The following is a 25,727-nucleotide window of genomic DNA, read 5'->3' on the forward strand; positions in this document are numbered from 1 at the left end:
AAAAGAAAGAAAAAAACTGATTTTAGTAAATAATACAAAGGTCTTTGAGAAAACAGAATAGGAGAAAAAGCAGTATGTACTGGAACTTAGGTACAAGTTTGAGCTGCAGATCTTTCAGGACCAAGATACTGATGAGGAATACAACTTTCTGAAAGTGATAAAACCCAAGAAACCTATAGGTAAAAAGAAATCCAAAGAAGAAAAAATTAGTCAAGAAAAACTTGTCATGATGAACCGAAGACAAAAAACGGAGAGCAAGGTAAACTCTGACATGACAAAATTGAATAAACTGAGTTATGCAAAGCCATTAGAAAGAGGCTCAGAGAGGATATAAGAAGATTTAACACAAGAAAAGTAGAACAAGCATTAAGGGAAAACAAAGGCATCAGCAGTCATGAGCAGTAATACAGAAAGACAAATAATACTGAATCTGAAGAATAGTGATGGTGTACTTATAAATAGCAGAAGACTACTATAAAGTACAGTAGGCCCTTGTTATAACGTGGTTCGCTTTATGCTGATTCACTATAACGCTGTTCTTATATTATAACCTGTATCTTACGTTGTCACAAATCACTATAACGTTATCACAAATCACTATAACACTCTTTTACAGATTGCATTTTTGGAATATTTAATGAAATTGTTTCATTTGATGGAGTCGATAGCTTGAAAATGAATAGCAAAACGCATTAAAATGTTTCCCACCCCGACTTGAGAAATTTTCTCGCACACTAATTTAATTGCAGTACAGCGACTTGTTACGTAGTTCCGAGATCAACATTTTAAAAAATGATCAAGTATATTGCTTGTAATATTTGCATTATGTGCATTTATCCGAAATCTAGTCATCACTCAGTACAGTATTAGACATTGTGTAACAAACGGTTTACTTGAACATTGTATCATAATTAATGCAACCAATGCAGGCTATTAGGTTTGAAATGGATAGACTTTAACTAACTTTATTGAAGATAATATCCAATGCAGAATTCAGTTAAGTTAAATAATATAAAAAAGAGAGAGAGAGAGAGAGAGAGAGAGAGAGAGAGAGAGAGAGAGAGAGAGAGATTGAGATTAGCCTATATGATGATCTGAAGAAAACTCGCCTTAAAAAAAAAAATGTTGAACCATTTAAAACTACTAAGGGCTGGTTGAATAGATTTACAATCCAGGGAGAAGCCGCAAGTGCAGATCAAGGAGCCGAAACTTTAAAAAAATAACTTGTTAAAATTATTGAAGAGGGGTATTATGTGTTATAATTCTGAACAAGTTTTTAACGTAGATGAAGCAGGACTTTATTTGGAAATGAATACCTAAAAGAAGCTTCTTATTGAAAGAAGAAAAAACATGCCAGGTTTCAAAGCGGTGAAAGATCGGTTGACTTTATTGTTGGGTGGTAACGCTGTAGGGGATTTAAAATTAAAACCCCTTTTAGTTTACCAGGAAGAGGGCCAAAGTACAACCCCAAATCAACACATTTTTCATGATTAAATTCATCAATTAAATTACATCAATTTAGATCAATTAAATTCATGATTTTAATTGGAATTTTAAGTTTGATACATAAGTAGTTACTACATAATTATATATATATATAATGCAGAATATTTTATATGTACAAATATTTGAATAGTTTGACCAACATTTGTGCATCTTTTCACTACCATTTATTATTTATTAGGAAATCTCCTATGGCACTAACTGCAACTCACAAGTACATATGTTCCCTTATGGGAATGCGGCACTCGCTTAGCGCAGATTCACTTAGCGCTCTGTTTTTCCGGAATGAATTATCAGCATTAAGCGGGGGGTCACCTGTATTATATAAGGACAAGGGAATGATGTCAGCAGTAGGGAAGATGGACTACAAATTAGTAACACATACGACATACCCAACATCCTTCCTGATTAGGTAGAACATGCATTAAAGAAAATGAAGAATCAAAAAGCCCCAGGTGAAGATGAAGTTACTGTAGAGTTGTTAAAATTAGGAGGAAGAGACATGACACAGAAACTGGCAAGACCTCACAAAATACATTAGGAAAGGCGTGACACCTAAGGAATGGAATAATGCAATCATAATTTTGCTGCATAAGAAAGGAGATAAATTGGAAATTATAGACCAATTAGCTTGTTGTCCAATATCTACAAGTTGTTCACAAGGAACGTTACTAACAGATTAGAAAGAATACTTGATGACAATCAACCGAAAGAGCAAGCTGGCTTTAGGACAGGATTTTCAACTATGGATCACCTTTACGTAAAGAGAGTTAGACAAGGAGATACAGTATCTCTGAAGTTGTTTACTGCTGCCCGTGAAGCTTTTAGTGATTGGACTGGTTGTAGAAAGGAGTCAATGTGACTGGAGAGTACCTAAACCATTTACAATTTGCAGATGACATTGTGAACATAAGTCATGATCCCGAAGAATTAGAGGAAAATCTTAATCAGAACAAAATTTTTATGTTAAATATTTTGGAAGTAAGCATGGATGAGAGGTAAAAGTGTTCTGAATATCTGATGGGTTGCTTACTCCTAATATGTAGAGTTTGTAAGGATTTTGGACTAAACATGAATATGGTTAAAACAAAAGTAATGATGAACAAGTATGCCACAAGAAGGGATATAATCATTGAAGGAGCAGAAATTGAAAAGGTGGATTCATATACTTATCTTGGACAAGTCTTTAGCTGTAATAATGATAAATGGTTGGAAGTCAAGAGAAGAATAAATTTTGGAAGGATAGCATTTCGGAAATATAGTCACATACTGAGGAGCAATATCCCAATTTGTCTGAAATGTAAAATAATGAACCAATGTATACTTCCCACCATGACTTATATAAGTGAAACTTGGGCACTCCCTAAAAGAATGGAAAAGAAGCTGAGAACTAAATGGTGAAGAATGAAACAAATTATATTAGGAATCAGACTGTTGGATAAGAAGAGAAACACATGGATTGGGCAGCAAACTCAAGTAAAGGACATTCTTGTCAAAACTAACAATGGACTTGTGGGCAGGACGCATAACTCAAAGACATGATGACAGATGGACTAAGTAAATAACAGAATAGTACCTAAGAAGAGCTAAAAGAAAACCTGGAAGACAACAATGGAGATGGACAAATGAAATTCAAGAGTTCGTGGGCAGTAAATGGATCGCCACTGCACAAAACAGAAGGAACTGGAAAGTTGCTGGAGAGGCATTCATCCTGCAGTGGATTGAAAATGCCTGATGATGATGATGCAAAGAAGCAGACCCTTTTCTTCATCAGCCAAAGAAAAAATAGTAATAATAAAATGAATATTAATAATTTTCCCATTTCCAAAGGTAACTATCCAGTTCCACTTTGAACTTAGCTAGACTTGCTGCTTCCACCACATGTTATAGACAACTTATTCCAGTGTTTGAGAACCCACTTCCCATAGGTGAATACGAGATCCAATCTTCTGTTATTCCCTGAGATTTTATCTTTGTGCTCCTTGGTTCTTGTCTTCTCTACAAGAGAGAAGACTTTATTCATTTATTTTACTTGACCCATTCAGCACCTTATAAATCTCAGTCAAATCTTTCCTTAAATGTTTGTCAGACTCTGTAGTCTGCCATCCTTCTTCATGTGTTTATCGATTTGCACTCATTATTAATATGGTTCCCTTCTTTGAACCCACTTTAAAAGATTTGTCTTTTTTTAGAAAAAATAATAGTAAAATTTAAAAAATTCTTGCAACTTGATCTATGACAACGTTAGAATTTAATTGTAATCTAAGATTTAATTTAATATAAGAATTTGATTCTCATAAGCTTACGTTTTTAGTTTACATGGCTAATTTTGTGCTTATACAAAATCCAAACTGAAATCTAAACAGTTCTTTCCATAGAACTGTTCATCAAAAATGCCAGTGTACGATATTCATATAGATTAGACTGGATGAATTCCTGTAAGAGGAACTACATATTTATAAATTCAGAACACAATTTTTATATTAAATACCTTGGAAGTAAGCATGGATGAGAGGTAAAGGGTTCTGAATATCTAGTGGGTTGTTTACTCCTGATTTAATTAACGACTATCATTGAAATGACAAGTTGAGGACATTGCCTTTTAGGAGTTGATGAACTGTTTTTAAAGAAGTGGAGAATGTTTCTTGGTGAAATGAAGCATCAAGTTGAGGAGAGTTTGCATGTCAAAGATTTCATATTGTGAATTACAGGAATGGTTTGCTTTGGAGAAATTTTGGCGATCTCTCAGTCATTAGAGTACTGTGGTGAACCTAAATCACCTTAGTGACTGATCCTGAATGGTGGCTTATTGCAATACCCAGTGATACATTTCAGATGGAGGTCCATGGTGATTAATCCCAGGTGGTTAAATCCAAATAATGGCTCATTGTACTGCAGTAGCGATTGATTCTGTTGTGGCTCATTAGTATTAGCAGTGGCAAATGGTGCAAGAAAGCAAGCTTATACAACATCAGGCAAAAAAAAAAAAAATTAGTGATTGTGGATGGTGGTTTCTACTCCCTTAGTAAGTGATTTGTACAGTAAGGTCAAAAATGCCAAAGATTAGCTGGCACTGTCTAAGTAAAATGTAATGTAATATTTATAGGCACATAAGCTAATCATTTATTATCATTTTGAACCATGCATTATGATAATTTAGTGGGTTTACATCTCCAACAGACATTGCTGTCGAAGATTATCTGCAAAATATTGGATAATTTTAATGAATTGGCAAGACATTGCAAGGTACAAAATGTTCTGTACACAAAATTTAATTGCAAATTTCATACATAAAAGAATATAGCACTGTCTTACAGTAGCGAATCTAACCACTGGTATTTGGTTTCATTTCTTTGAACAGTTTTAAATTTTTACTATTTTGTTATTTGAGGTTGGATCAAATTAAAACAGTAAAAGTTAAATAAACAATTCTTTATTCAGACTTGTGGTAAAGAACCTCATTATTTTTCAACATTGTCTCCTTTTCTTACAATATACATCTTCCATTGTGAAACTTTTGCCTAGATTGAGAGAGTAATTTCTTTGGATGGCTTTTGAGATGCTCCTGCACTTTTGGGCCTCATTATTTTAGTGGGTGCACTTTCTCCTAAGAACGTCTGCATTTTGAAGTGTTACAACATATGCCTTATTTGCTTGGCTTATATGGCTTGACTTGACTGTCATATTCTCCCCAAAATGTGGTGCATTGGCAGTGAGCAAGCAACCAAATAAATTCTATTCTGATTTGTATCTGTGTGTTAGTTTGACAGTGAAAGAGCTGTAGCGTAGTCAGAGTACCATCTTGGATAATAATGATGGTTCCTTAACACAGGTTTGAATAAAGAATTGTTTACTTAGCATTTTATATTTTAATCTGAACCATCTTGAGATTTCTTATTTTCTTGAGATTTTGTAAAATATGATTGTTGATGTTTGCAGACGTGTCTAGTAATTCAGATATAAATCAGCATCAGATATAAATAAATTTGAAAATATTTAAAAGTTAAATATTTTCAAATTTCCTCATCAAAAAAGAAATTCTTATTTTTATTTTATGTTACATCACTGAAAGGTTACTGTACTGAGAAACTTTTATATGTGCCCTTACTTTAAATTGCAGGAATTGTGGACTTGTAGACCAAACCTTGAACAAATATCAAATTACTATTTTGATGGTCATGGTAAAGCCTTCCGTCCTGTTATGACTGTCCTAATTGCCCGTGCAGTTAATATTCATGTTTTTAATTCGAATAGGTATGTTATTTCTGCTGTTTTTCTGTTTCAAATGAAAGAATTTCACTGAAAAAATCTATGCTAATAAGTCTTGTCTTTTGATTTATCCATTTTGCTATAAATTTTAGTTAAGTTGTTTACAGAAAATGCTACCTATATATATATAATTTTTTTTTTTTTTTTTTGTGTATTAACAGTAGTCTTTTTTTATGTTAATAAATATTCAAGAGCCAAGTTTATAAGTGAATTAAACTGTTCAAAAATTAATAAAAATGAAATTGTATTATATTTCACTGTATTATATTTCATATTAATATAATAATATAGTTATTATGTTATATAATTTAATGAAAGAATGCAATTTAGTGAAATTGCATGTACAACATTGAGATGCATCTACATCAGTGGCATATCATCCCAGGGTGTGGGAGAGGGTGTAATGTATGCCAGAGCTCTGAGTTCATGGAGGGGAAATGAGAAAGGAAAAGGAATTGTTGCACCAAGGCACAAACTTGTGATGACATAGATGTTCAAAATATCTGTGACTTATTCTGGTTTTTTAAAAAATTATTTTTTTATTCTTTATCTAAATTTTCTATTTTTTCTTACAATTTTCAGAAAAGTTTTTGATATAGGTTTTCCCTATTTGAAGTTGGCGAATTTATTAATATAGGCATATTGAGGTGGTCGATATTGAGGAAGTCGATATTGAGGTGGTCCTATTCAACTTTGGCAGGTGATTAAAAACGTCACTTTGTTTCCTTGTACTTATACAGCCTATAAAAAAAAAAAAAAAAAAAATTGCTCATTCCTTCTAATAATTTGCCTAATCCTTTAAATTTATTCAAGCTTCTTGCTTTAACCATTAAGTGGAAGTTTATTCCAACAACCTGGCTAAAGGAAAATTTACACACATTCTGCAACCATCCTTTTGCAACCATAAATGTTTAGTTTACGGAACCCTTTTAAAGCCTTAAATACTTCAGTTAGATTACCTCATATCTTGTAATCTTTATATCAACATCTATGCTTAGCTCTACAACTATAGTTTTCTACTTTCCAGATGCTGCAGTTTACAGAATCCATGCTTTTTTTGTAAGGATACTCTTTTCTTTTGTGCTCCCAACTAATCTTTTTGCACTTCTTCTCTGCACCCTTTCCAGTAGATCCATGTTTCTTCCTAAAATGGTGCCTCTATAGCCAGGTGGGAAGGAGCAGCAGTGCATAGCACACGCTTCTTAATTAGCCCGGGGTTCGAGCCCGTGATCACCAAATACGGAGGATGCAGAAAGGTCAGGGAATGACCACCGCATATTCTGGAGCAATATGGCCTTAGTTGCTAATGCTCCTAAAAACCAAATAACAAATAATCTTCCTAAAATGAAGTTTCCATACTTGGATGTATTATTCAAGAAAGCCTAACCATTGTTTTATATAGTAAGATAATTACCTCTATCTCTGTCAAGGTTCCACATCTGGTGAGTATGGGCTTGGCACACCCAGGGTCCTGAGCTGGATATCATCATTCTTCTCTTCCTTGGTGATTCCCTTCTACTTCTGACTTTTGCTCTCTCTCTCTCTCTCTCTCTCTCTCTCTCTCTCTCTCTCTCTCTCTCTCTCTCTCTCTCTCTCTCTCTCTCTCTCACAGGGTAATTGAGAAATTGTTTTTGTGTCTGGTGCAGCATAAGTCTCAGGCTTCCTTACACTATATGGCTAATAATAATAATAATAATCATCGACGGAATCCCCATGAGCTCTCAGTAGCAGCTTCTTTGCACTACTCAGAGGACTTCATGTTGGATTGTACAATACTCCCCAGGTCTTTGTTTTCTACTACAGGGATTTTTGACCTTTTTGTATGATCACTTCCCTTCCCATTTTTCTCTGCCACCTTATCTTCCTTATTCTAATTTCAAAAATAATAAATAAAACATTTATATACCTTAAAAAAAGACTTTGCTGCATTCAAGCCACAGTCTATCCATTAAAACAACTTTAAAATGAACAGGTGAAGCAAAATATAAAGTTTTTTGAAGAAAATAAAAACTGGTGTATTTTGGGAAGCCTCTCCACCCCTAAAACCCTGCTTAAAAACTACTGGTTTACTACCTTTAGTTTTGTGCTATCCAGATGTTATGTTATTCAGGAATTACTGCTACCCCAAAATGCAGTGCCTTGAATTTGTTCTATTTATACTCTGGCACAATAGCTAGGCCAGAGGAGTTTACAGTTAACCATTTCAACAATGAACATAACTGTTAACCATACTTAGTGATTACATGGGCTTGAACCACAGTCCACTGAAATGTGTGTGCATCTGTACTCTCACACTTGACTGCTCAGCTACATATAAATGTTATACCTCAGTTGTCATATTTCAGCCCATCCAACTGATTTTTTTGAAATCTTGTTGAAAGTAGCATACCCTGCCTGATTGATGTCGTTAACTAGCCACCTTTGTATCCTCATCAAATCTACATAAGTTATAGGTGAATTTTTATAATTATTTGCTCCCATAAAAGATATTGAGAATGAACAATATCTTTTAAGAAAGCTTACCTGAGGGTTTAGTTCCAGTGAGTATTGTTTGTTACAAATGTATCAAATATTAAGCATCTACTTCAGATTAAAAAAAATCTTCCATTTCATACAGGGCATTTAGAAGTAATTTGCAACCCATTACAGCACTAGAATATAACATTGATGCAAAATGTTTAACTAGTGGACATGGAGCAGATGTAATTCTGAAGTATTGTACAAAAGGATAAACAACATTTTGTTCATTATGTATGGCAATTAAAAGGCATAATATCTAAAAAAAAAGTATAGTCCACTGAAATAAGAAAAAGCACATATTATCTGCATTGTTATGCTATATAATTTATTGTATCCAATTGTATACATAATTTAAATTTAATTTTTTTGAGAAAGTAAAGGGGTCCATTTAATTATTCTTTGTGTTCTCGTCAAGATGTATATAATATTCTAATTTTAATATGAATTAAAGGAATGCAAAGAAGCCATAGACTTAGGTTAGTTCAAGTTGTGTCAGTCCACACTAACACCACTAGTGAATTATCACTGATTATTTCTTACAGCAAAATGAAATGCTTTGTTTTGGTTGGTTTTTAGGAGCATTAACAACTAAGGCCATATTGCTCCGGGATATGCGGTGGTCATTCCTTGACCTTTCCTCATCCTCCGTATTTGGTGGTGATGGGCTCGAACCCCGGTCTAATCAAGAAGCGTGTGCTGCGCACTGCTGCTCCTTCCCACCTGGCTACTGAGGCACCGAAAATGAAATGCACTCATGACATTATGACCATTAGCCTTTATTATTATTATTATTATCAACATGAGTGTGAATCAAAACAATGCCATTTAATACACAGAATGGATTTTTTAAAAGTATTTCAAAATTCACTTATGGGGAGGTCTAACCCACATTTATGGCATTAGTAGAGGCATACGATGCAAGAAAGCTTATACAGCATCAGCCAAAAAAAAAAAGAAAAAAACCTTTCCCATTTCACCCATCCATTCATTCCAAATGTTTGTCTAGTTCTTCTGCCTTGAATTTATTTAAGCTATCAATTTCCACGACAGAAGATAGAAGTTTGTTCCAGCAATCAACTACCTGCTGGCTAAAGGAAAATTTCCACACATTTATTCAACAACTGTCTTTCTTCAATTTCAGTTTATGCCCCCTCAGGTTTGTAATCTGAGCAAGAGGAAGAATCCTATCAGCATTGAGCCTGCTCAATCCATTCAAGGCCTTATACACCTCAATCAGATCGCCTCCAAGGTGCCTAGTCTCAAGATGCTGCAATTTACAGAACTCAAGCCTTCCTTCTTAAGAGCATCCCTTTGTTCCCCCTCATCAGTCTTGTTGCCCTTCTCTGTACTCATTCTAGAAAACTACATCCTTTCTAAAATGAGGCTTCCAGATCTGTACACAGTACTCAAAGTGTTGCCTGGCCATTGCCTTATACAAGGGAATAATTACCTCCTTATCCCTGCTCACAAATGTATATCATTGACAAAACCCCATGACCTACTCTGGTAGCATGTCTGCACTGCTTAGGAAACTTCATATTTTACTGCAAATTACCCTCAGGTCTCTTTCATTCTCCACTACCCTGAGTGTAACGCCACCCAGTTGGTATGTTACTCTGGGGTTACTGCTACCCATATACAGTACTTTGCATTTGTCAGTGTTAAACTTCAGTTGCCATTTCTCAGCCCATATGCTCAACTTTTCCAAATCCTGTTGCAGCAGCATACTGTCATTACTATTATTAACAACCCTGCCAACCTTTGTATCATCTGCAAACTTTGACATTAAGCCTAATATACCTTCATCAATATCATTGATAAATATACAAAACAGCAATGGACCCAACACCAAACACTGGGGGACACCACTAATAACATTAGTCCATGAAATGCTGTGTCCATTGATTATCACTCTCTGTATTCTCCCACTCAACCATCCTTTTATCCATTGTAGCAACTTGCCCTTAATGCCATACTGCTCCAATTTGTACAGTCGTCTTCCATGTGCAACAGTATCAAAAGCTTTCCTGAAATCCAAGTATATGATCTCAAAATTATTTTTTGCATCTAACTCCTTTGTGACCACATCATAGTATCCAATCAAATTGGTCAGACAAGATTTCCCCATAACAAAGCCATGGTGTGTCTGAATTATTACTGCAGTTTTATCTAGATGATTCTGCAATGCTTCTTTAAAAGGGTGACTCCATTATTTTCCCTGGAACAGAAGTCAAACTAACAGGTCTGTAATTACTCATGTCACCCTTCCATCCCCCTTTCTGAATTGGAGATACATTTGCACGTCTCCAGTCCGTGAGGACTTCCCCTCTGTCCATGGATGCTCTCATAATTATGGTTAAGGGTTTACTTACTTCCTTTGCCACCTCCTTTAATATAACTGGATAGATCCCACCCACCCCAGATACCTTTCTTATGTTTAATTTCAACAATTTCTCCTCCACTTTGCTCTCAGTTATTACAAAATCATTTAACTCCCTGTTAGAGTTTGATAAACATCTGGCCCTCTCCTTCTTGAATAACTCCTCATGTGTAATGTAGATGCAAAGTACTCATTTAGTTTGGGAGCTATCTGAGAATGATCATCTGCAGTTAAACTATTGATATCAAGTGGACCAATCTGATTCATCCCCTTCCTTTTATAGTTTATATAAGTAAAAAAAATCTTTGCTGTTTTTCTTTGCATCCTTTGCCAAAGATTTCTCATAAACTGCTTCACTTGCCTAACCTCCTTTGTGACTTGATTACAGACTAGCTTATATCTTTCATAGGCTTCTGTGTCACCTGATAATTTATATGCATCCCATGCATTTTTTCTTCTGTGCTAGTCAGAGCTCAGTCAGACGTAGTGCTGATTGAGCTCCACTTTGGGTTCTGCTTACAAAGTCCGATTTGTTTGCTTTATAAAATGCTCCATTGTTAAATGTCTATGTGCAGTGTAATTTTGGTAGCTTTTAAGCAGTTTTTATTTATTTATTTAAAAAATGGCTGATAAAAGTAAATGTCAGTATTTGTACAGGGTTGTAAGTAAAAATAGCAGAAAGGCCATTTCATTATAAGTGAGGTGAAAATTAATAACACTTAATGAGATGGAATTTTCAAAGTAATTATAATAGTTACATGATTTATTTATAATTTGGTAGTTAACTAAATATGATAATCATTTGTATTCATATCATTTGTATTGATATCTATGAAAAATTGCACACCACTACCATGGTCAGGAATGAATTCCCTGTTATATTATTGCTTATATGTGGAAAATTGATTTCAACCTTCTACATATCAGCTAGGCAGAAACTGCCCTAGGACACCCCCCCCCCTCTTGTCATGATTCTTTCATGTTTTCCCCCACAACTTCTAGTGTAGATTATAGTTTATTAAAGTATGTAGAAGAAGGATTACAATTTTCTGGGGTGCCTTTGTAGCCAGGTGGGAAGGAGCAGCAGTGCGTAGCACACACCACCAAATACGGAGGATGCGGAAAGGTCAGGGAATGACCACCGCATATCCCAGAGCAATATGGCCTTAGTTGCTAATGCTCCTAAAATCCAAATAACAACAACAATTTTCTGCTAAGTGGTGAGTATTATATATAGGTTTAATCTTTTAATACAGGCTTGGATGTCTAATAGTTTTGACATTATTGCATATTATTCTATTTATTTATTCTTATTTGACTTTTATTCATTTATATTTTTCCACAAATTGCCCAGGAAGCCAGTCACATTTCTAATTAATTTTTTCATTAAGAAAGCATTGTCTGGGGTAATCTTTGAAGTTCTTTCAATTATTTCTTTTGTAGTAATAGTAGTAGTAGTGGCATGGGATGCAATGTCACATGTTTTCAGTCTTCACTTGCATAGCAGTTGGGCCACAGCCTTTGAACATATCCCCATGGTAGGTTTAGAGATTATTGAAATATTGTCTCCAGAGTTGTTTTGGATGCCTGTCCCATATGGTTCCTGATGAGATGAGGTCATGGCAGAAGAAATCCTTTTATTTAATAGCATTCCACCATTATTTTTTAGCATTTCATCTCTCAAATCTAGCAACCATCAAAAGCACTAGCTGCAAATGAGACAGAATCATTCCGGTAAGTCTTTTGTACTGAAATGTAGAAGTAATTATAGTAGTAGGGTTTAGGAGCATCAGCAACTAAAGCCATATTACTCCGTATATACTGTCTGCAAATTGCATGTGTTCTGTGGTTAAAGAGGGCACTGACTCTCTTTAAAAATTACAGCTGTGAGTTACAGGCTCCAAAAAAGCGATAAGTGTTTGCTTTTTATTTACATAATTGTTATTTTATATTGTACTTAATACATAGTCTTATAGTTATAGTTACGCTGGTTAATTTTTATTTTAATTTAGATAAAGAGTTTTTGTGGATTACTACTTAATATATGTAAAACCATTATTTCGTTCGAATCTTGCAGCCATTGTTTTTGTATATAGTGGTAGGGAATTCAAATTTTTAATTGAGGTAACTAGGTAGCTCTAACGTATAATTATAGAAACAGTAATATGCTTCACTGTTTCTATTAGTAGCATAGTATTGACATTTAATTAATTTAATTTATTGATTTTATTAATTTAGAATAGCATGTCCCAAACTAGAGCAGCAAAGCAACGGGCACAAAGTGGCAGGAGTGCTGTGACTGGGAGGAGAACTGAGGGGGGGGGCGATTCTCCAACGCACACAGCCTAAAAAAATGTGCAATTTGTGAAATGTTTGCCGAACTCTCTGGAATGGAACATGATATTGCCATGGGGGATGTCTTTGTGTGTGCGCAATGTAAGGAGTGTAAGGAAATCAGGCAACAACTCAGCGTTATTATGGGCTTATATGAGAACTTGAAGGACAGGGTGGATGCCCTCGAAGGATCTAAATTGAGGGGCCCATCAAGCTCTCATCTGCCCACATCAATGACAGAGCTTGCACTTGGTCATCACGCAACACAGTGGCAACCCCCAAGGCAGAATGCGCTGGTCCCACAGGAACTAGTAGTTGTTGGCGACTCTCTTGTCAGGGAAACGGGGAACATGCTTTGCTAAAAGGATAGGCGGAACAGGACCAAGGTATGTCTGCCAGGTGCAAAGGTTGATGACGTTGTAGAGTGGATATCATCTTTTAAGGGCACAAAAGGTGATATAGTTGTACATGTTGGCAATAATGATATTAAGAGTAGGAGACCGGCAGAATTACTTAACAAGTACAGGTCACTGTTGAAAAAAAGCCAGGAATTAGGGTTGAATTTGAAAGTGTGCATTTATTCTGCCCAGACACAATAGAAGGGAGTATATGATGAGAGTCTTGTCGATCAATTCGGCCCTGGAAAGATTGTGCAAGGCTCAAGGGATAGAATTTTTTTCAGCCTGGTCTGTACTTGTTAACAGAAGGGACTGCTTCTACAGAAGAATATTTTCTGATGCTATCGAGGCAGCGTTAGGTGGGTCGGAAAACTGATAGCTTGGGGGGGAGATACAAGGAGTAATAGTTTAACAGTAGCCGCAGGCAGAGGTGAAGGTGATTCTTGCACAACTTCTATTAGAATAAGTAGCGACCTGGAGCGAGGGGTGTTGGGGGTTTCAGGGACGGATGGCAGTCATCGTGAAATAGGTGGGTATATGGGATGTGTTAGGGTGAATAGGAATAGGAGCGTGTATGCTTGCATGTATACCAATGCTAGAAGTATAGTAAATAAATTTGATGAATTTGATGATTGTGCATGGCTCAAGGGATAGAATTTTTTCAGCCTGGTCTGTACTTGTTAACAGAAGGGACTGCTTCTACAGGGATGGGATACACTTAAATAGAAAGGGTGCAAGAATATTTTCTGATGCTATCGAGGCAGTGTTAGGTGGGTCGGAAAACTGATAGCTTGGGGGGGGATACAAGGACTAATAGTTTAACAGTAGCCGCAGGCAGAGGTGAAGGTGATTCTTGCACAACTTCTATTAGAATAAGTAGCGACCTGGAGCTAGGGGTGTTGGGGGTTTCAGGGACTGATGGCAGTCATCGTGAAATAGGTGGGTATATGGGATGTGTTAGGGTGAATAGGAGCATGTATGCTTGCATGTATACCAATGCTAGAAGTATAGTAAATAAATTTGATGAATTTGAAGTGTTGGTCAAGACATCAAAGGCGGATGTTGTTGGGATAGTAGAGACATGGTGTCACACAGATATAAGGAATGCAGAACTGGAATTTCGGGAATACAATGTGTACAGAAAGGATAGAAAGGGAGGAGGCGTTATGCTGTTAATTAAAAAAAACATAAAATCAAAAGAAGTGCACCCAGTTGATATAGATGAACAGTGCACTGTTGAGTCAGTTTGGTGTGACATAAGCACTGCGAAAGCAAAAATAAGAGTAGGAGTGTGTTATAGGCCTAATGAGTACAATGAACAATTGTACAGAGAAATAGAGTGGTCTAGTAAATCAGAATGTCCTATAATGGGGGATTTTAACTTCCCAGATATTGACTGGGACTTGTGGGTTGGTCACTCACACTCTAGTCAGACTTTTGTGGATTTATTGGATGATTGATTTCTGCAGCAGCATGTTCGAGAGGCAACTAGAGAGAGTAATACTCTTGATCTGGTTATCAGCAGTGATCATTCGTGTATTAAGAATTTGCAGATAAAGGAACCACTAGGTGGCAGTGAACACACTGTACTGATGTGGGATTTACTTAAAGATTTAATTACCATCAGGGGTAAAGGAACGGGTTTTTGCTTTCGTAAAGGTGAGCACAGTGGTCTCAGAAAGTTTTTAAATTCTGTATAGTGGGATCAACTGACAATGTTACCAACAGTAAATTCTAAGTTAGAAGCATTCAAGGAATTAATCGTGGATGCTACTAAAAGTTTCATACCTATTAAGAAATATTGTTCAAAGTTTAGGCCAAAATGGTTATCTAATGAACTAATGAGACTCGTAACAGAGAAGAAAAATGCATGGGATGCATATAAATTATCAAGCGACTCAGAAGCCTATGGCTAAGAAAAACAGCAAGGATTTCTTTACTTATATAAACTCTAAAAGGAAGGGGATGAATCTGATTGGTCCACTTGACATCGATGGTTCGACTGTTGATGATCCTGCTCAGATAGCAAACAAACTGAATGAGTATTTTGCATCTACATTCACACAGGAGGAATTATTAAGGTTTGAAAATGGCAGAAGGTTATCAAATTGTAGCAGGATATTTAATGATTTTGTAATAACTGAGAGCAAAGTGGAGGAGAAATTGTTGAAGTTAAACATAAGAAAAGCACCTGGGGTGGATGGGATCTATCCAGTTATATTAAAGGAGGCGGCAAAGCAACTAAGCAAACCCTTAGCCATAATTATGAGAGCATCCTTGGACTCTGGGGAGGTTCCCACGGACTGGAGATGTGCAAATGTATCCCCAATTCACAAAGGGAGATTAAAGAGTGACACGAGTAATTACAGAGCAGTTAGATTAACTTCTGTTCCAGGTAAAATAATAAAGACAGCTTCAACTTATGAAATGATGATACCTTCCATGTTTTCATATTAGTTCTCCTAAATATACTACTAAGCCTCCAAATCAGCAGTACACTCTACTGAAAGGATCCTGACTGAAGTTTCTCAGCGTGGAAGAGTTTTATTGGACTTCATCTTCCCAGCCATTGTAGCACCTCTTCTTGATTCCATTGGAGAAGGTATTGTATTTGCTGATGATATTATGCTAATAACACACATCAAACCCTAACAAAGATATCAGCCTCTCTCACAAGAAATATCCAAAATTTTAAGCAATATGTTATCTCCTATCAGCAGCAGTACAGACTCAAACTAAATCTTGAAAAAAAAAAAAATCCATGCTATATTCACTCACACAACACACTTTGTCCATTCAGTCCTCCAATGAATGTGCCCAAATACCAGTTGTCAAACACCATCAAGATCTGGGTGCGATCTTTGATCATAAACTTAGCAGTATGATGTACACATGCAGATGATCCTGAACTAGACCAGCTCATTTGCTTTGGATCAGCAAACAGCATTTATAATCCATCATAGATCAGAAAACTATCATCAATTATATCCAAACAATTCCATACTCACTGCCACTCTGTGCTGCTTCATCACTCCCCACCACCATTAAATGTTTGTGAACAATTGGGGTACTCGGTGCTTAAAGGAGGATCACCCACATGCTTAAACTCATACAAAACATTAGAATGATAGAAATGGCTCAGTTCCTTCAGTTATCAATTGCTCTTATTCTCAAGGGTACTGTATACCCCAATTAAACTCTTCATTGGCATTATCCCATCCCTATTACAGTTTCCAGTAAAATGTCTTAGAAGTACCACAGTGATCCAATCACTACCAATACAGATTTGATGAATTTATGTCATTAAGTGCAGACATTGTAGGAATATCAGGGACCTGATGCCACTCAGACATCAGGTCCCTGAGTAAGAGATTCAAAACTTGAGTATGGGGACTCAACATGTACAGAAAGTAAAGACAGCACAGGAGAAAGGAATTATGCCCTTAGTTAAGAAACAAAAATCTAAGGAAGTACATCCAGTCCACATGCATAGTCAATGCAATGGTGAATCAATTTGATGTTACATAAGCACTGGGAAAACAGGAATGAGAGTAGGAGTGTGTTAATGAATGTGGTGAGTTTAATCAGTGGGACATTATCCTATAGGCAAAAAGACTAGAGTCTGCCTAGGGTCCCAATCAGAGGGGGGGGGGGGCAAAATCACTGTTTCAAAAATTATTGTTTTTTTTTTACTAATATTTTAAGTGATTTTTATCAGAAACTGAACTTTCTACCTGCCAAGGTCAATGAACTTTACTTGAAGATTAATTTGAAAATGATTTTACTGATTTTGATTAAATTTTATATTTAGTTCTTATGTCATATAATTTGTTTGTTTTGTTGTCACAATAAAATGTTATTTATTAGTTTTTTCTTTTCCATTTTGCCTTGAGCCCCATGAAGGTATAACGTACCACTGAGTTTAACAGCTATATAGACAAATAGAGTGATCCAGTAAATCAGAATGTCTTTTAATGGGGAATTTTGACTTTCCAGATGTGGATTGGTCACTCCACAGTAGCAAGACTTTTGTGGATTTATCAAATGAGAGTTTTCTACATCAGCATGTTAGAGAAACAGTGAGAGAAAGCAGTACTCTTGATCTAATTATCAACAGCAACTCTTCATACATTAAGAATCTGCAGATAGAAGAAACAATAGGGGGCAGTGGTCACAGTGTACTGATGTGGGAATTACTTAAAGAATTAACTCCTGTCAAGGGCAAAGGGAAGGGCTTTTGCTTTCATAAAAGTACTACAGTGGTTTCAGACAGTTTTTAAACCAATTTAGTGAGACCAACTGATAGTACCAGCACTGAATGCTAAATGGGAAGCATTCAGGAAAGGAATGGCAAAAGCTACTACACTTCTTATGCCAAACAAGGTTTATATATGTCATATGACATAAACTATAGTTGAGAAGTTTCTCAGGTTTAGTGTATGTCATATGCCATTTATCTCTCTCTCTCTCTCTCTCTCTCTCTCTCTCTCTCTCTCTCTCTCTCTGAAGAGTATATTTGATGTATTTAAAGTAATAAAAATAGGGCTAGGCATATGTTACAACTGTGATTTCATTACAAATTTCTCTGAAATCACTAATATATATTTTTTTATTTTATTTTAAATCTGATATTTTCCCTATATTGATATATTTTTTTATTTTAAATGAGTCTAAAACAACTTTTTTTTTTTTATTTTATATTATGTCAAATTTCTATAGAGGTACAGAAATTAATCAGATTCTTTGATTAAAAAAATGTGTCAAAGGGCAAACAGAGGAAAATCGAAAACTTATTGGCAAAATCAGTAGCATAATCAGCATCCTATACTCTAGTACCCGACAGGGTACTGATTATGCAACAGAGCACTAGTGCTCTGTTGGGAGCTGGCTTTGGTTATAGTCAGTTACATGGACTGCATACTTATTGATGTTTGTCTCTCAGTGCAATCAGTTTACAAAATCACATACCCTACTGTCAGTCACTTTCATCATACATAATTTTCAGAAATTACAACCAAAAGTGCAAGAAAATGTCTGGCATTCCTTTATTTTTTATTAAGATAAATTTTCAGCTTCTAGTAAATTTACAATACATTTAATTCAAGAAAAGATGGTGCTAATTGCATTAATTGTCTGAGCTTCCAAATTTTTACCAGTAGCTCAAGGGTGATAACCTGAATAAACTTTTAACAGCAAATAAATATGTTGGGCCCTCAGAAGCTTCACATTATGTCCATTTTATTTGACAAGAATTGAGGGTTTTATTTATTTCCCATTTAATACATTAGTCTATTACTTCTGGAATTATGATTCCAGGAAATATGATGGCTCATGAGCTGGATTGTGACATTCTGTCAGTGAAGTCTAATAGTGGCAGTCTTATCAATTTACAGAAAAAACTAAGTTAATGTACAGAATTTTGTCAATTTTAAATTTTATTCCTATATATTTTTCTTAAACCTTTGTTGCCTACTAATACTTGTCTTCTAGTGAATGCTAGAACATGAAAGAACAAATTGCAAATGAATATTAAGGATGAAAATTTATTAATGTGTAATATGCAGTCTCAAAATGCATGTTATAATTTACATATGTATGTTTTAAAATTGATGCCATAATTTAGATAATTAAATAAAAGTGTGTATTTTATACTTGGATTTTTGTATATTACTTACTATGATGTCAACCATAAATTTTAAAATTATTCTCTGACTTCTCATGATTTTTCTTTTTTTTTTCTTTTCTTTTTTTTTCTTTTTCTTTTTTTTTTTGTGACAGATAGCCTTGTTAATAAATAATAAAATTATTTATATTAGCATAAATTAATTTTTTCCTTATAAATTTTTTCTTTTCTCCTGCATCTTTCAAGATTATTAGATTCACAGTTCAAAATAGCTATGATTGCAGAAATGCTACACACAGCAAGCTTAGTCCATGATGATGTTATTGATACCTCCGATACTCGTAGAGGAAAGCCTAGTGTAAACATTATTTGGGGGCAGAAAAAGGTAAATTATTTTTCTTTTTATTCTATATAAATACAACCGAAGTGCCTTATGGTGACCCCCCCCAGAGGACTGAGAAAAATGGTTGTTATATTGTGAAAGGACATTATATCAATAGTTCATAAATCACCAGAAGAACAAAGAAAATTTTGAACATATAATGTAATTCTACTAATACAATATAGTATAAACTAATTCAAAATATATCAAGTTTGCAGATGATACAAAGGTTGGCAGGGTGGTTAATGACAGGAATGATATGCTACTGCAACAGCATCTAGAAAAATTAAGCAGATGGGCTGAGAGTTTAACATTGACAAGTGCAAAATACTGCATATGGGTGGTAGTAGTAACCCCAGAGTAACATACCAGCTACATTGTACTACACTCAGGGTAGTGGAAAATGAAAATGACCTGGGGATAAATGTGCATTCAGATATGAAGTTCTCTGAGCAGTGCTGGCAAGCTTCCAGGATAGCTCATGGGATTTTGTCACTGATGTACAGGAATTTTGTCACTGATATACAGGAATTTTGTTTGCATGGATAAGGAGGTCAGGCCACATCTTGAGTACTGCATGCAGGTCTGGAGGCCTCATTTTAAGAAGGAGGTAGAGCTACTGGAATCAGTACAGAGAAGGGAAACAAGATTGGTGAGTGGAACAAAAGGGTGCTCTTACCAAAAAAGGCTTCAGTGCTGCAAATTGCAGTGTCTGGAGACTAGGCACTTGTGAGGTGATCTGATTGAGCAGGCTCAATGTTGATGGGATTCTTCTTCGTGCTCAACTATGCACATGAGAGGGCATAAATTCAAATTGAGGAAGGATGGGAGCAAAATAATGTGTGGAAGTTTGCCATTAGTCAGCAGGTGGTTGATTGCTGGAACAAACTTCCATCTGTTGTTGTGGAAGTGGGTAGTTTGAATAAATTCAAGAAAGAACTAGACAAATTGGTCTTGGAGGGAATAGATGGGTGAGGTGGGTGGGGTTTTTTTTTTTTTTTTTTTGCTGATTCTATATAAGCTTGCTTTCTTGCATCATTTGCCAATACTAATACTAAGATACTATGGTGCATTATAGTCCAAGTTGCTGATGCACCATTAAAACCCAAATAACCAAACTAACTAAGATACTGTAGTATTAAGCAAGAAAATGAAGATTGTACATTTTGCATAGATTGTACAATGTAGTAAGATTAATTCGCAAATTAGTGTATACATATATACAGTATTTATGTATATTTGTACATATTTAATATATACCAAGACCTAACCATAGATGAGGAAATTGGTTTTATACTTTAAAACAATTTATTAAAATATTGTTTCATTGACAGAGTATGTTTTAAAAGAGAATTATGAAGGCACATGATGGCAGTTAGTCTGCACTATGAGGGGAGGAACTTGTTTTAATCCCTCATGAACATTGTTCATTGAAACTTCTTGCTCAACCATAGTAGGTTCCTCTTTATCACTAGAAATTTCAGGTTCCATTACATCTTCAATCAGTTCTCCTCTTTTGTGTATATCCCAAAACATGCAATGTCACATCCACTTCAGCAAAATCTTCAAAACATGTTTCCCTCTAAATATAGGTAATCATTCAAGTCCTCAAATTTCTTTGCTGTTCTTCACTGTTATTGAAGGAAGAAGTATAAGAAGCTTCATTTATTGCATTGTTGAAGGTGAGAAATCCATATGTTTTAAGCAGTTTCTGATCATTTTTTCATCAACTTCATCTCATGCCGAAAGACATAAATACATTGCCTGCAGCACTGTCAATTTCACATTGTGCTTTGCTTTTGAGACAGAGCACAATTTTGTTTAATAGCATTCTTCAGTTTTCTTAAAGCACTGGATTACACTGTGATCAAGTAGCTAGGGAACTGATGTTATATTAGGTGGCAGGTACTCAGTTTTAAAAACTGTGGCTTGATCATTTGCACAGTAAATGAATATTGAAGATTAAGTCTTCTGATGGATGGCACATAGGCCATTCACTTGGTAATGAGGGGTGCAGTTATTTTACAAACAACAAAATTTTTATATTTTCCCTGTTCATCTTATGATCTAAGTCTAATCCATTAATTTGTAGATTTTTGATGACATCTAAACTTTTTTGGTTTGCTTATTACATAGTCAGCAATATTTTCAAACCTTTACTGCATTTACTTTACATTGGGGCTTCTAGACTTTTCCAAAAAAAAAAAAAAGAATAAAAGAGAAACTTCTCTATGTCAGACTTTTGCCACTAGAGAATGAATGTTAATCTGTTGTTTTACCTTTTTTCTGCAACTACATTTCTCACCTTTAAATTTAAGCATTTTATCCATTAGAAACTTAAAATAAAAAAGATCCAGTTTCATCAGCATTGAAGACATTCTGGTTGTATGTCAACAAAACATTTTAAACAGTTTGTCTTTCATTCCTTCTTAGCTTCATGTTGAAGCCTGCACTTACTGCACACTTTTTTAGAAGACAACCCATGATGAGTCTAAAATTTCTGGAACCATCCATCAGAAGACTTGATCTTTAATATTCATTCACTGTGCAAATGATCAAGCCTCAGCTTTTAAAAGATTTCTATGTATAGGAAACGGTTGTTGCATGCATCATCTTTAGCCAGTCTAAGAATATCTTTTCAAGATCTGAATACTTCACCTGGTGTAGCAAGTTTCTCTAGGTGCATTCAATCTTTCTTTAATCGTTCATAGTGGTAAACAGTGTACTCTTAGTAATTAATGCCAAACTGCTTAGCTATGTCAATCTTAGAATGAATGGCATTACCTACAGCTTGTGAAATCTTAATTTTTCTGCAGTTGGCAGAGATACTAGTGATGGGCGTAATTGAATGTTTATTTCAATGATTGAAAGAATTGATTATATGCAAAGTAGTCAGGTATAAAGTGTACAACTAAAATTGATTATGGTATTTCCATAATCGGCTACATGAAAATCAGTTAATTACAAAATTGACAGTAGTGACTGAGCAGACTGTTGGCTGAGTAGAACAACACTTAACCTTTAGTATTGATAATATTGAATAAAATCCTTCCACTAACTTTATTTTTTTTTACTTCTTGTTGATTTTTTAATTACCTAAGTTGCATGTAATCAATTAATTAAAATGCCATAATATATTATTTTGATTATTTGTCGAAAGGAGCCATATCACTAAACATACAATTTATACATACTGCTAGTCAAAATTAATAGGCTGACGAGCAAAGGAAATTGCCAGTTGGTGATTTCTCATGGTCAGCCTGCAAGCTTCTCATTAGCTTCAACAAATTAGCATTTTTCATTTTGAAATGTGAATATTGAAACAAAAAGAGTAAAAAACAAGAGTGGTAGATATTTTAGGATCATTATAGACAATTCGTTCATTTTTCAAAGCCTTTACAATTAATGTAAAATAGCATTTGGTTTAGGAGAAATCAGTTGGGACCCAACTATCACATGGGTCATTCTAATATGCTTGGATGTTAGAAAGAGAGTCGCTATGAAGAGCTTGAACTGTACTAAATATTATAAAACAGTTATGTATGCTTATTACTCTTAATATAAAATTCTCCATGAATGTGAATTTTAATGATGCATATCAATTACCAAGCAATAAGCTTACATATTTTAAAATTTGTTTTATCATTGGTACTGAAAAGTTTTTATGACAGCTGCAGTGTCACAACACTGAGTACAGGTGTAATTATTCCTACTCAGTCTTTTCCTTTCCCAACAGTAAAGTAAGAACATTAACTGTTGGCTAATGGTCTACCTGTGTTTATGTCTATTTCTTACTATAATATTTCTATTGTTATAATCTAGATTAATAGAAGTTTATAAGAAACAAATAAGAAATAATACATCATTCCTCAGAAATAGATTTCATGCATATATATATATATATATATATATATATATATAAATTAGAAAGAGGATTAAAAAAATAAATAAATAAAAATAATGCCAGCAGCATGGCAAGACAGAAGAGCGAAAACGATTTTCGCTCTTCTGTCTTGCCATGCTGCTGGCATTATTTTTATTTATTTATTTTTTTAATCCTCATTCTAATTTATTTTTATATTTCACGCATCATGTAGAGGAATATGCTTTTTGCTGCCTCTGATGTTTGCTTTATCTTTTTATTTATTTTTTATTATGAAGATTCAGTTTTCAACTATTTCAAACATTATTCAAATATACAGCAATACCTAGCTTAGCATGGCTTCAAACAGCACAGGTTTCACTATAACACGGTTTTCAATTAAGTTTAAATCAAATTTATTGTACATATTAAAATTCATTCAATAGCCCAGACAGGTACTATACATATATGCTGCATTGTCGTAGCTGGGTACTATATAGGTACAATACATACGACAACGCAGCACTCATTCAGCAGGTGTTGAATGAGTTTTAATATGTATAGTAAATTTTCGATTTAAACTTAATTGCAGTACAGATTGCAACAGCGTTCAGTATTCTTAATTCCATCCCGACGAGACGACATGATAGTTTTTCAAAATTTATTTTTTATCCCTTTAAATATGATCGAAAATATATCTGCATCTTGGCTAGAAATCACTGCCAACAACATACATTCTGTTTGGCAGAATGTATGTTGTTGACAAAACCAGTGAAATCGTTTGGTGAACGATTTCACTGGTTTTGAATTGCAAGTTCAGATAATTTCCGAAGACATTGTGAAAGTCGGAAAAGACTTCGGATTCGAAACTTTGGACACTGCTAATGTACTTGACTGCATTGACTCACATGCGACTTAGATGATGCAACTCTCCTTGAAATTGATGAGCAAACTGCATATGCAGAAGAGGAAAACAATTCTGAAGTGGATAACACTGAAGTGCCACCAAAACAATTTTCAACAGAACTGGAGAGTTTTTTGGGGGGGGTTGACATTGCCTGTTAGGCGATTAAGAATGGAGATCCGAATGTTGAACGTAGCATCACGATACGGCAAATTTTACAAGATGGGATTTGATGTTACAAAGACTTGTATGCCAAGAAAAAGAAGAGACGGCTTCACCACACTTCATTATTGAAATACCTAAATAAACAACTGCTTTTTTAAAGCTTTTTTCCACATCTCTCATGATGTTTCCTTTTAATTGGCTATCAAGTGAAATTGTTTATTTATTATATATATATATATCGTGCGAGTTATGGATATTAAATAAACTAGACTGTTGCAATAAATTAAATATAATGAAATATTTTTTTTTTTTTTTTTTTTTTATTTTACAAGTTATCCCCTTCAAAATAATTGCCTTGGGCTTGCACACAGTGATAATGACTGACTTCTTTATCCCTGCTAGCACAATTCCTGTATACCATTGACAAACCCCATGAGCTGTCCTCACAGCCTGTCTGCATTGTTCAGAGAACTTCATATCTGACTGTACAGTTACCCCTCCCCCCCAGATCTTTTTCAATTTCCACTACCATGAATGTAGTCACACACAGTTGGTACATTACTCTGGGGTTACTGCTACCCATATGCATACATTTGCATTTTGAAATGTTAAACATCAGTTTTCATTTCTCAGTCCATCTGCCTAATTTTTCTAGATCCTATTGCATTAGCATACCATCATTCACCACCCTGCCATCCCTTGTATCATTTGAAAACTTCGATATTGAGCCTGATATGTCATTATCATTGATAAATAGAGAAAAACAAGGGCCAACACCAAACTCTTGGAGACCTCCACTAATAACATTAGTCCACAAAGAGCAGTGACCATTGATTATCACTCTCTGCCTTCTCCCACTCAATCATCCCTTTATGCATAGTAGCAACTTGCCCTTAATGCCCCAGTGCTCCAATTTGTACAGAAGTCTTTTATGTGCAATGCTATCAAAAGATTTCCTGAAATTCAAATATATGCTATCAAAATAATTTTTTGCATCCAGTTCCTTTGTGACCGCATTGTAGTATCCAATCAAATTAGTCGGACAAGATTTTCCCTTAACAAACTGATGCTGTGTCTGAAGTATAACTGCAGTCTTGTTTAAATGATCCTGCATTACTTCTTTAACCAGTGACTCTATTATTTTCCCTAGAACAGAAGTTAAACTAACAGGTCTATAATTATTCATGTCACCCTATGATCCCCTTTGTGAACTGAGGATGGATTCACACATCTCTGATTCATGGGGACCTCTCCAGAATCCAAGGATGCTCTCATAATTATGGCTAAGGGTTTTCTTACTTCCCTCGCTGGCTCCTTTAATATAATTGAATAGATCCCATCCACCCCAGGTGCCTTTTCTTATGTTTAATTTCAACAGCTTCTCTTC

At 35.0% G+C, this 25,727-nt stretch overlaps 1 protein-coding gene across 1 annotated transcript in view; it reads left to right on the forward strand.

Moving 5' to 3' along the window:
- Positions 1 to 25,727, forward strand: part of qless (decaprenyl diphosphate synthase subunit 1 qless) — a 216,008-nt gene that overhangs the window by 83,529 nt on the left and 106,752 nt on the right. The window contains exons 3-4 of the mRNA XM_090389078.1: positions 5,624 to 5,757; positions 19,274 to 19,412. Of these exons, the coding sequence (XP_090245204.1) occupies positions 5,624 to 5,757; positions 19,274 to 19,412 (273 nt within the window). The remainder of the gene's footprint in view (positions 1 to 5,623; positions 5,758 to 19,273; positions 19,413 to 25,727) is intronic.

The sequence above is a fragment of the Mastigoproctus giganteus genome, chromosome 14 (assembly GCF_048544385.1).
Source record: "Mastigoproctus giganteus isolate SK-2022 chromosome 14, ASM4854438v1, whole genome shotgun sequence".
Taxonomy (NCBI): Eukaryota; Metazoa; Arthropoda; class Arachnida; order Uropygi; family Thelyphonidae; genus Mastigoproctus; species Mastigoproctus giganteus.